General features: G+C 35.4%; 1 protein-coding gene across 1 annotated transcript in view; it reads left to right on the top strand.

The window, feature by feature from the left end:
- LOC140505806 (sodium channel protein type 2 subunit alpha-like) overlaps positions 1–12420 on the top strand; it is a 114657-nt gene that overhangs the window by 8683 nt on the left and 93554 nt on the right. The window contains exons 4-7 of the mRNA XM_072612189.1: positions 5296–5385; positions 8270–8398; positions 8893–8984; positions 10088–10360. Of these exons, the coding sequence (XP_072468290.1) occupies positions 5296–5385; positions 8270–8398; positions 8893–8984; positions 10088–10360 (584 nt within the window). The remainder of the gene's footprint in view (positions 1–5295; positions 5386–8269; positions 8399–8892; positions 8985–10087; positions 10361–12420) is intronic.

The raw sequence follows: 12420 nt of genomic DNA on the forward strand, positions 1-12420 counted from the left end.
TTATAATTATTATCTTATTCACAAAAGCTCTGCAAGGTAGGTACTTTTCTTATCCCCATTTTACAGATGAAGAAATTGAGGCAATCAGGGATTAAATGAGTTACCCAGAGCCACATAGCTAGTAAGCATCTAAGGTTGGATTTAAACTGAGGGCTTCTTGACTTAAGGCTCTATATTCTATACACTACACCACCTAGCTGCCCCAGTAAAGTGAAGGGGAGGATTGGACTAGATAGCCTTGGGGGTAACTAGTCCCTTCCAACTCTAGTTCTCTAAGATGATGATGCTTTCTTGACTTAGTTGGACTGCATGATGACCAGGCAATGAGCAGGGAAGTTCACCACATATGTATGCTGATATCCTATGCAAGGACTGTGAGGAAGTAAATTAAATGTGTACTCATTCCCAATGCAAAAGAACTTTACAGAGAGAGAAACAGAAAAGCAAAATGGAGGTTTGAAAGACATAAATTCATTATATTTCATTCATTCAAAAAATATTTATTTGTTCCAACATGAAATGCACTATATTTACTTTGTACATCCTATTTAGATAGAGATATGGCCCTCATGTTATTGGGTTTAAAGTTCTTTTTCAGGTAATATAACTGGTGACACTTTCTATAACAGGCAGCCTGATGTCATAGGTAGAGAGCTGGTCTCAGAGTCAGGAATACCTTTGAGTCTTTCCTCTGGCACATTCTGCTGTACAACACAGGACAAATGTGTCTCCGTGATAGCCAACTTTTTTAGACCATAATTTGCAGAAGAATTCCAGCTATGCTTTAATAGAAGTTTTTTTTAGCAGAATTTACTTACATTAGTGAAATCAGAAAGCCAGGCAAACAAAAACACAAAACTCTTCTCCCCCACATTTGTTCCCACATGTTTTTAAACATGCTAGAAATTGCATTATCTAGGTTAGTATGCATACCAAGGTTTATCTAAACCATTTTTAGCATAAGTACACAAGGACTTTGGGTTCAAAAAAAAGTGTTCATTCAATACCTGCTGTATTCCAGGTACTCTGTTAGGTGCTAGAGACATAGATGAAAAGATAAAATAGTGTCTGTCCTCAAAGAGAATTTCATCAAGAGAAGAGTCAGAGTGTGTGTGTGTGTGTGTGTGTGTGTGTGTATAAAATATATAAAAAATGTATACAAAATGAATTCAAAATAATTGGTATGGAGATGGAGGGCACTAGAGAAAATAAAAAAAGCCTCTTGTAGGAGGCTCTGACTTTTAAGTATTTGACTTAAACTTTGAAGGAAAGTAGGAATTTGAAGAGGTGAGGAGAGTCAGGACAAGCGTGGAGATCACCCTGAGCAGAGGTACAGTGGTGGGAAGTCAGATTTTATATGTGAGGCACAATGAAAATAACAGTTTGTATATGAAAGGAAATGATATGCCCTAAGCCTGGAATGGTAGGTTTGAAAGGTATTTAAAGGAAAATAGAGGTAGAGCAGTAGACAGAGTGCTGAACCTACAGTCAGGAAGACCTGAGTTCAAATATGACCTCAGATACTTATTAGCTGTATAATCCTGGGCAAGTCACTTGACCCTTTTTGCTTCAGTTTCCTCATTTGTAAAATGAGTTGAAGAAGAAAATGACAAACTACTCCTGTATCCTTGCCAAGAAAACCCCAAATGGGATCACATATCAAGAAGTATTTGATTCAAGAGACAAGAGGGAAACAGTGGAGTTTATTGAACAGGAGACCTTTCTTTTAACATCTTATTTATACTGTGTCACACAAACATAGGAAAGGCTCTGTATGCAACTGTTCGCCAGTAGGTAAATATTAATAAAGAGGCTCTAAGTGTTGTTTTCTTGAAGGATTCATTCTTTGCATGTGTAATTTTATATCTCTTTGTGCTTAAGGAATAGAGGCTGGACCATTGGTAAAGGGAATTTCTCATTACAAAATGGGTACAAAATTGACCTCCACAGCAATGTACAATCACAGAAAATTGCCTAGAACACCAAGAAGTTGAATAACTTGCCATTATGTATTAGAGGCAATACTTGAACCCAGGTCTTCTTGACTTTGAGGCCAGTTCTCTATCCATCATACCTATAGTACCTTCTTTATGTTGTTTTATGTTCTCTCAGTCATTGGTTTGTGCATTTAGAAAATGGTGAAAGATTTATAAATTTTGTGTAGGATATAATGCTATGATAAAAGTAAAATTTCTAAACTTTAGCTACATTTAATTATGATATTTATATTTTCAGATAAAAAATTGATATATACTGCACTTTTCCCCAATTTTTCAAGGTACCCATCAATTTCAGGTATGGCATGAACAGTGTTTTTGTCTGTACATACATACATAACTACATATATATGTTATACATACAGATATGTATTCTGAATGAAGGCACATATATCAATACTCATATAGATAGATCTTCCTTCATTCAGAATTCCTACTATTTGTACATCTTATCAAATATAGTATCAAATATCAAATATAGTAATTCCAAGAAAACTATCATTTGTTAAAATCCATGAGTGTAAATTTAACAGTATACTGAATTTGGAAACTCTCAGTTGAAGCATATTATTTTTAATGAGGCCTTATAACTTGCAGTTTCTTCTTGATTATTGATTTTCTAAGGTCTGTATTTTTAATTAAATTTATTATTTCCAACATTCATTTTTCAAAATTCTGAATTTTGAGTTCTGAATTCTCTCCCTTATTTATTGAGAAGATAAGAAATGTGATATCAGTTATATATATGGAATCATGAAAAACATATTTCTATATTAGCCATATTGCCAAAGAAAACAAGGAAAATAAAGTGAAAAAGTATGTTTCAATCTACACTCATGAGTTCTTTCTCTAAAGGTGGATATTATTTTTCATCACATCTTTCAGAATTGTCTTGAATTCTTTTCTTGCTGTGGATAGCTAAGTCATTCACAGTTGATCATTATTTTCTCCTAGTTCTGCTCACTTCTTTTTGCATCAGTTTATATGTCTTCTGAAGTTCATATAAGTCTTCTGAAGTTTTTCTCAAACCATCCTGCTCATTTCTTATAGGACAGTAGCATTCCATCATAATTATATACTACAGCTTATTCATCTATTCCCTGATTTCTAATTCTTTGCCACCACAAAAAGAGGTGCTATAAATATTTTTGTATGTATAAGTCCTTTTCCTTTTTGTTTTTAATCTCTCTTTGGGATACAGACCTAGTAGTGATATTTCTGGGTGGAAGAGTAAGCACAGAATGGTTGGACCAGTTCATAGTTTCAGTTTATAACAGTGCATTAGTGTCCTTATTTTTCTACATCCCCTCCAGCATTTGTCATTTTTTTTCTGTCTTGTTAAGCCAGTTTGATAGGTGTGAGCTGGTATCTGAAAAATAAAGCCTATTTTTTAAAAAAAGTAATTTTCTTTGTTAATTCAGTAATACAACAACATGATTTTCTCTATTATGTTTATTGACTGCCTGTAAATTTTTTTTAAAGAAATGCCAGCAAATATGTGGGACTGTATCTAAAATTCATATTTACTTTGATGTGAAATTTGTTCCATGTGCTTAGTTAGTGCTTTAATAAGTGTAGAATTTTAGTACTGTCTGGGAAGTTTTAGAGTATGAGTCCAATGATAGACTATACATCTATTATCCAGGGTTTCCTAACTACAGAGAGGTTCATCACCAGTTTTTCTTCAGGTTTAGAATTATTTAACCAGAGCAGAATTCATCTACCAAATTTTAAAGAAGTTGCAGTCTGCATCTGTGAAAGAAATAACCAGACCAATAAAGTTTTCAGATTTGATATAAATTGAATAGTATATGTCTGTGATAAGAGTCTCTACTATTTTGTAAGTCTGAAAAAAATAGATTTCTGGGGAGTAGAGAGAGAAAATTTCATAGAACTATGCAATATTCCATATGATATAAATATTATAAGGCTATCTTAACTTCTTTCTTTTTCTAATATCCCTTTTCACTTCTAAAAAGGACCTCTAAGAATTTATTGCTCCTTATCGATGAGGAAGATTGTTGGCAATATGTTATATGCAGATTCTGTATGTACAAATTGAGAATGATGAACTAAAGTAAAAGGAAATTATATATTACATTGTAATTTCTAGAAAGTTTTAATAATTTTGTCTTCCAATATCCAAATATTTCATTAAAATTATCACATAAACTTTAGTTACTTTTTTACCCGTGATTTTACTGGGATTTTAAGGTTAAACCAAAATAGTTCTCCATGTTATTTTAGGCTGTAGTGCCATCATGTGGTTGTTTCATATCAGTCATTGATGTCTTTTTTTTATTTGAATGCATTTGAACTCTGTTTGAATAAAGCTCATGAATCTGATTGCCATTAAAATGAAACACTACTTATAGCATTGATTGAAGTTAGCCCTTCAGTGCAAAGTCTCATTATACAAGGTGATTTCCTTACCAGACTTACTTAACGAACCGTGTTTCATCCTGATCTATAATCTTTAACCATTTGAAATCAGAAGACCTAGGTCCTAATCCCAACTCTGTTATTTGACCTTTTCTCTTTCAGCCCTGTGATCTCATGTTCTGGTTGACTTTGAGTAGTATGATTGAATATTGTAATACATTATGAGAAAGTTAAATAAAATGAATTTTTCACTCATTTTATAAATTATTTTACAAAACAATTTCGTTTACTTCTACCTTGAAGTAGATTTTCATTGACAAATGGCTGTGATTTTTTTTTAAATGGCAGTGAATTTCTTCCTACTATTTTTAATATGGAAGACAATTGATTTGTCATTTTATTACTGAATTTTGAGTTATGACTCCTTTATCTTTATATGTGAATTAATAAGAAACCCTGTTATTACACATGTAAAAAAAAAGAACTAGAGTAGAATTCTTGTTTTAAAATATTTCTTATGATACAGAAGTCAGTGTTTGGTAGATCTATCTTGAACTCCATCTAATATGAGCTAATTTCACAAGTCTTCTTGTGGGCCTCAAGGAAAACTTGCTGACCTGATCCTGTTTTTAAAACAACTGAAATTTGCAGAACATTCACTGATTAATTGATTGCTTGGCAATTGGTTATCAAAATAGTCAAAATAACTGAACTGGACCCAAAGTGGTTGCTATGGTGACATTTAAAAATAGCCCTTGTGAATATACTCAGCCATAGAAAAATAAGAAAAATGCAAAAATGGTACAGTGATTATTAGTAGTCTCTTACCTTTGAATTGACAGTAAGTGTTATTAACATGGTACTACATGATAATAAGCTTTTCTGCTGTACACTGTGTTCCTTGACTATACCCTACTTTATTCAGCATGCTCATTATGTGCACTATTCTGACCAATTGTGTGTTTATGACCATGAGTAACCCTCCAGACTGGACAAAGAATGTAGAGTAAGTAGAAAAAACATTGATAACAGTATCCTTTTATATTTTAAAATGTGCTTTTGACATCTTATTGACCTCATCATTCCATTTCTATCACTCATTCTTGCTTTTACTTTCAATGAGAGATACTGAGTTACTTTATTAGGATGCTACTTTCATAGGATCATAACTCTATGACTGGAAGGAATTTCAGAGGCTATCTGAGTATAACTCCTTTATTTTGCCATTGAGGCTTGGGGATGCCAAGTAATTTGTGAAAGGTCACACAAGTACTAAGCCTAAGAGTTTGGACACTATAACCACTGCTCTGGCCATTGTGGGTCAATACCAAGGGTACAGAGGTTGGGGGAGAAAGAAAGCGAAGAAATGCTGTGATGCTGTCAGCAAGTTGTATAAACCACAGCTTTCTCACTTTTGTGGCCCTTTGTTCGTAAAGATGGCAAGGTTTGGTGGGAAAAGTAAAATAGTTCAAGGCTGCTATTTACCACATGTCTGGCTTGGACAAGTCATTTGATCTCTTAGAGTATCTCAAAGTTCCTATCCAACTCTAAGTTTATGAGCCTATGATAGCCTCATTGTCTTTATAAAGACCATTGGGGATTCATAAAAAGGAATATGTATACTCTGTAATAAAGCAGCACCTAATCTCCCTGTTACTTCTTTTGAACCCTAAAATAATTTATATTTTCCTCAAAGAAGAAAACATTTCATGTTTTTGGAAGTCAGGGGTAATGTGTAATGTTTCATGGACCTGAATAGTCCATTTGTTTAAATAAACATTTTTATTGGTTATTTGAAAGTATTCACTTGGTCTCAAGCTCAACAGGATTTTTTTTCAATTTATTGTTTGCATTGTCTTCCTTCACGACTCTCAGAAAGAAAAATTCAGATGATCCATGTGGAAACTTAAATTTCTTAAGTCTTTTACCTCCCACTCCTATTTTCTAACTCAAGACTTCTCTATATCTTTGTCCTTTCCTCTTTTCTTGGGTTTTGGAGGATAAACTGTCTTATTCTCCTTTCTCTCTCCCATTTTTAGTCTTTCTTTGTTTTCCCTCTGTTTAAATGCATGCTTAGGTAGCCCTTATCCTAAGAAAATCACCTCTTGCTACTCTCAAGCCAATATATGTCTGTATTTTATGTCTGCATGTATTTTGTGTCCAATCAAACCAGACTCCTCCCTGTTCTCTGATCATAATCTCCTTTCTCCTGCCAATGTGCTTTCATGTAGACCATCTCCTCTTCTCTGTCTCTCCCCACTGAATCCTTGGCTTCCTTTATCATATACATTGTCATGCCAATATACAAAGTATCATATACATTAGACTAGAAGATACCTCTGAAGTCATCTAATTCAACCTCCTTACTTTACAAAAGGAGTAACTAGAACTCATCATCTTACCTCCTCCCCTTTACTGCCAAACTTATGAGTAGTCTATATTCATCTCCATTAGCACACCACCTACTTTCTTAGTGCACCCCCTGCCTAAACCCACCACTGTATTGAAACTATTCTGTCAAGACCATTGATTACTTAATTGCAAGATCCAGTAGCCCTTTCCCAGACTTTTGACTTCTCTGCAGTGTTTGACCCTGTTGGCCAACCCTTCACTTTTGATGTTCTCTTTTCTCTTGTTTGATCTTTCTTGGTTTTCCTCCTACTTTTCTGATCATTCTTTACTCTCCATTATTGTTTCCTCTTCCACTTCCTTTTCTTCTTCCCCTCTAAATGAGAGTCCTCCAAGTTCTCTAATCTAAGTTCTTCTCATTTCTTTCCACATTCTAAGCATTGGCAGTCTAACTCATTCACATGTATTCAATCACCTTTATGCAGATGACCCCCAAATCTCTATTTAGTTCTACTATCTCCCCATTCCAGTCTCACATTTGCAAATACCTGATGAATACCTCCTTTTATATATCTGGTTTTAAACTAAACATGTCTAAAAACTAAATTCAACAGTTCCTCCCTAAAACCTGCTTTTTCTCTCAGTTGTCTCTATTGATAATATCATTGTTCCGGTAATCTAGATTCAGTACCTCACAGTAGTTATCGTTCAGTCCATTAAGCAAGCTAATTCTACGATATCATACCCCCAAAATATTGAGTGCACAATTTTATTACTTTCTTTCCCACCTTTCTATTCTCCTAATACTTTGCTTGATGTCTCTTATCTAGAATTTTTTTTAGTAACTTCTTAACTAGTCTCCCAGATTCTAGTGTCTGCATTCTCTAATGAATCTTTCACACCCCTGTAAAGGGAGCCCTTCACCTATTATGTTTCCTGGTATATAGTGACCATGTCCTGCTCCTGCTCAAACACTTATTCCTGTAGGATAACATACAAATATCTTAGTCTGATATTTAAGGTCCTTTCCACTCTGGTTCCAACTGGGCTTTCCAGGCTTTATTTCCCACTACTACTCTTCCTCTGCATGTATTTTGTGTCCAGTCAAACCAGACTCCTCCCTGTTCTCTGATCATAATCTCCCTTCTCCTGCCACTGTGCTTTCATGCAGACCATCTCCTCTTCTGTGTCCCTCCCCGCTGAAATCCTTGGCTTCCTTCAAGGTCCAATTTAGTTCTTACCTCCATGAAACCTTCTCCCTAGCTCAAAGTCCTTTCTCCCTCCTTAGATTTCTTGTTGCAATGTGTCCATATCTCTTGTTTGCTCTTGCCATTTAATACCTTGTTATCAAACTTATTATTTCTTCCACTCTTGTTTCCTTGGGCCCAGAGACTCGGTTGTTTTTTTTCTTTACACCAACCCAGTTCCTGGCACAGAGTAGACAATCTGTGTTCACAGAATTAAAGAGAAGCTTTCTGTAAGGGATATATTATCATGTTAACCTCTCAATATTCAATCTTCTCTTGACTATTTTCCTTCAGGTACACATTCACAGGAATTTATACCTTTGAATCACTTATAAAAATTCTTGCAAGGGGCTTCTGTTTAGAAGGTTTCACATTTCTCCGGGACCCCTGGAACTGGCTTGATTTCACTGTCATTACTTTTGCGTAAGTGTTTTAACCATTTTTCAGTGGGGGAGGGTAAATCTTTGGTGGTTGCCAATACTGTAGACTGCTTCTAAGCTGCCTCCTATTAACCAGAGCAAGCATTTACTTTAGCTACCAAGAAAAGTTAAGAGTATTTCATTTTCTCTCTTTTCACTCTAAATGGGAATACGTATAGAGGGAGAGAGTAGAGAAGTCAGGATTGACCATAAGTAATTCTCTCCCATTCACTTAACCTTATACTGTTAGATGAAAAGGAGTGTTTTCTAGATCTTCCCATCTGATTAAAATGACTATTTTGACTTACAACTACCAAGTGGCCAAATCAGATGCCCTGAAATTGAAAATGATCACAATGGTGACAATGCTATTTTTTTTCCTTAAAAATCAGCAATACCTAATAGCATTGTGAGGTAAACATTGAAAAGGTCTCAATGAAAGACCAACACAGACTAAACTTTTCCAAAATTCTGAATAACTCTGATTTAATTCTACAGGTATGTAACAGAATTTGTAAACCTAGGCAATGTTTCAGCTCTTCGAACTTTCAGAGTCTTGAGAGCTTTGAAAACTATTTCTGTAATCCCAGGTAAGAAGTTGACTGGTGTAAGGTGGTAGGCCCCTCCTATCTCCAGCCGTTTCTTGTGTGCTGTCATTGTGTTTGTGTGTGAACTCCCTTATACAGATATGTGACAGAGTTTGTGGACCTGGGCAATGTCTCAGCGTTGAGAACATTCAGAGTTCTCCGAGCATTGAAAACAATTTCGGTCATTCCAGGTGAGAGCGAGGTTAAACACTGAGGCTGACTTTAGTTGCATTGAATTTGATATCACAGCTTTTCAGCATAAGCAGTGTTGCTTGTTACCTGTTACATATATATATATATATATAAAAAAGCAGGAATCAGGACATCAGACTTTAATCTGATGTGGTTCTTTGCTTTTTTAATACTAGCTTTCTTTTTTTTTTTTCTAAATCAGCCTTTGAGTTTAACACTTTTTTGCATGAGGCATATGCAATATACAGCCTGTTTGGTTTGCATCTGATGACATCAAGCTTTCCTTTTTTTACATAGAAACCAAACTATGAGGCTTTCATACTGATGCAAATTTGGCCATTTATTGCAGGCACTTAGGGCTCAGACTTGCCATTGTAATTGCAGATTTAATGAAATGATGAAAAATAGCATGGGTGTTGCATGGGCCTCAATTTTCAGATGTCTCCCTCCTCCAAACCTGGCATGTAGTATACATTAAAATGTAATCTCATCTCACTTTCATCACTTTAGTGTTTCATACTATTGTAGTCGCATAAATTTTTCTAAAATTAACTGAGAGTTTTGGGAGTGAGGTATCTGCAAATAAAAGCAAACTGTTTACAGAGGGTTGATGTATAAGCATGAATAACAAAATCACTCGTTCTGCTGTAAGAAGTGTTTAGAATTATGTGATTTCCATTTCCATTTCTAATTTTCCAGTGAACATATACAGTTCAGTTATTCATTCATCTTCACAAGCTAGCAGCCTTTTCATGAAAACGTTACTTAGCCACAGACATTAAACTAATATAGTTGGCATTATGCATGAAACTTTATTTTGCAGGACAAACTCATGATGTTTTGATAGGTTAATAAGTAGCTTTTGAACAACTTAATTAAGACCTTTTCTCTCTTTTTGTTTTTTCTTCTCATAGGATTGAAGACTATCGTGGGGGCCCTCATCCAGTCAGTGAAGAAGCTTTCTGATGTCATGATCCTGACTGTGTTTTGTCTGAGTGTATTTGCTCTCATTGGGCTGCAGCTGTTCATGGGCAACCTGAGGAATAAATGTTTGCAATGGCCCCCAGATAACTCTACCTTTGAAATAAACATTACTTCCTACTTTAATAGCTCATGGGATGGAAATGGTACCTATTACAACAAGACAGTGAGCACATTTAACTGGGATGACTACATTGAGGACAAAAGTAAGACATTCTGTTTTAACAGTTACTAAATTGTTTACTGATAGAAAATTTTAAAACCCACCTGAAAGTTATTTCTGTTATAATGTAAGCTAAGGGATTCAAAGCTTTAATACTCTTAATGAGAAAGAGAGGCAATATGGATCAAGGGCTAACCTAGGAGTCAAGAAGCCTTCAGTTCTGTTCCCTTCTCTGACGCATAAAATTTCTTGGATCCCAGGCAAGTAGCAAGTATTGATCAGTGTTGTTATAACTTAATTCTTCCTCCACATCTCTCAAATCACCCCACTTTTCTTCACTCACTCAGTCATTACTCTAGTTTAGACTCTCATTATTTCTCTCCTGGACTACTAGTTTCATAGTCTCTTGATTGGTCTCCTGCTTCCAGTTACCGTCTCTCTCTAATCTGTCCTCCAAATAGCTTCAGAAATAATCTTCATAAAGCAAAGGTGTGTCACTTACCTGCTCGTTAGTTTTCAGTAGTTCCTTACTGCTCCTTGGATGAAATACAACTTCCTGGCCTTGGCATTTAAAGTACTTCATGGTCTGGATCTAGTTTGCCTTTTAATCAATCAATCAGCAAACCTTTTTGAATTAATGGCTATATACCAGGCATTGCTAAATACTGATGTTATAAAATTAGAAATTAAGTGGACTTAATGACTTCATGTAGTTTACAGTCCAGCCATAGGGGATAACGTGTACATACGTGAATATGTGCAAAATAGATACAAGATCATTTGGAGGGGGCAGGAACAGCAGCCAAAATATTGAGAAAAAGGCTTCATGGAAAAGATGATACTTGAGCTAAATGTTGAAGGAAACCGGAAATTCTAAGAAATAAAGTTGAGAAGGATATCCGTTTCAGGCATAGACAATAGCCAGGGCAGTAGCATAGAGAGTGATGTGGATGAGAAACAGGAAAAACAGGAAAATCACATTGATAGCCAGATGTAAGAAGAATTACAATGGAGAGAGTCTTGAAGCAAAGTGAATAGTTAGAGGGCCATTGTAATGGTCTAGGTGAGAAGTGACAGGTGAGAACATGAACTAGGGATCTGTCTATGTGAGTGGAAAGAATGGTATATGCAAGAGATGTAGTAGAGATAAAAACTATAATATTTGGCAACTAATTTAATGGGTTGGGTTAGTAGAAGTAAGAATGACAGCAAAGTTGTGAATGTGAGTGACTGTAAGAATGATGATATCTTCGTCAGACATAGGGAAATGTGGAAGAGAGGTGAGTTTAGGGTTTAGGACTTGGTGAGTTTGAGATGTCTATAGTATATTGAGTTTGAAATTCTCAGTAGGCAGTTGGATATGTGAGATTGGATCTCAAGAGAAAGATTAGGGCTGGATACAGGGATCTAGAGTAGTGTGCTGAACTGGAACTGATAAAGTCACCAAGACAGAATATATACAGAAAAAAGATGAGGATCCCCGACAGAATTTTGGAGTATGCCTATAGTTGAAAGGGGCATGATATGAATGATGATTTGAGATAGGAACAATTAGACTGATAAGAGGAAAACCAAGGAAAAGCAGTGTAGTGAAAACTCAGAGAGGAGTGTCCTTAATATTAGTGCCTTCCATTTGTGATTAACTAGAATTTATACTGCATATATCTTTTTTAAACATGGTTGCATATATGTTTTCTTCCCCATTAGACATAGAGTAGGGATTACTTTTTCCCTTTCTTTGTATCGAATGCTGCAGTGATAGGCAGACAGAAAGTTATTTAATAAGTATTTGTTAATAAGGAATTTTGCAAAGATGTTGAGGATGAGGATTGGGAAGACACCATCAGATTAAGCAATGAATAGATCTTTGGAGACTTTGGAGAAAGTGGCTTTAGTTGAGTGATGAGGCTGGGAACCATATTGGGAAAAGTTGAGAAATGAGTAAGAGAAGAGGAAGGAGAAGCAAGAAGGATAGACAGCCCCCATCCCAGCCCTGCAGGAACTTCATTGAGAAAGGGAGAAGAGATATAGGATGATAGCCTGAGGAGATAATAGAGTTTAATGATGGGTGTGTTTTTTTAAGGATAAGGAAGATTTGGTTGT

The sequence above is a fragment of the Notamacropus eugenii genome, chromosome 5, assembly GCF_028372415.1.
Source record: "Notamacropus eugenii isolate mMacEug1 chromosome 5, mMacEug1.pri_v2, whole genome shotgun sequence".
Classification (NCBI taxonomy): Eukaryota; Metazoa; Chordata; class Mammalia; order Diprotodontia; family Macropodidae; genus Notamacropus; species Notamacropus eugenii.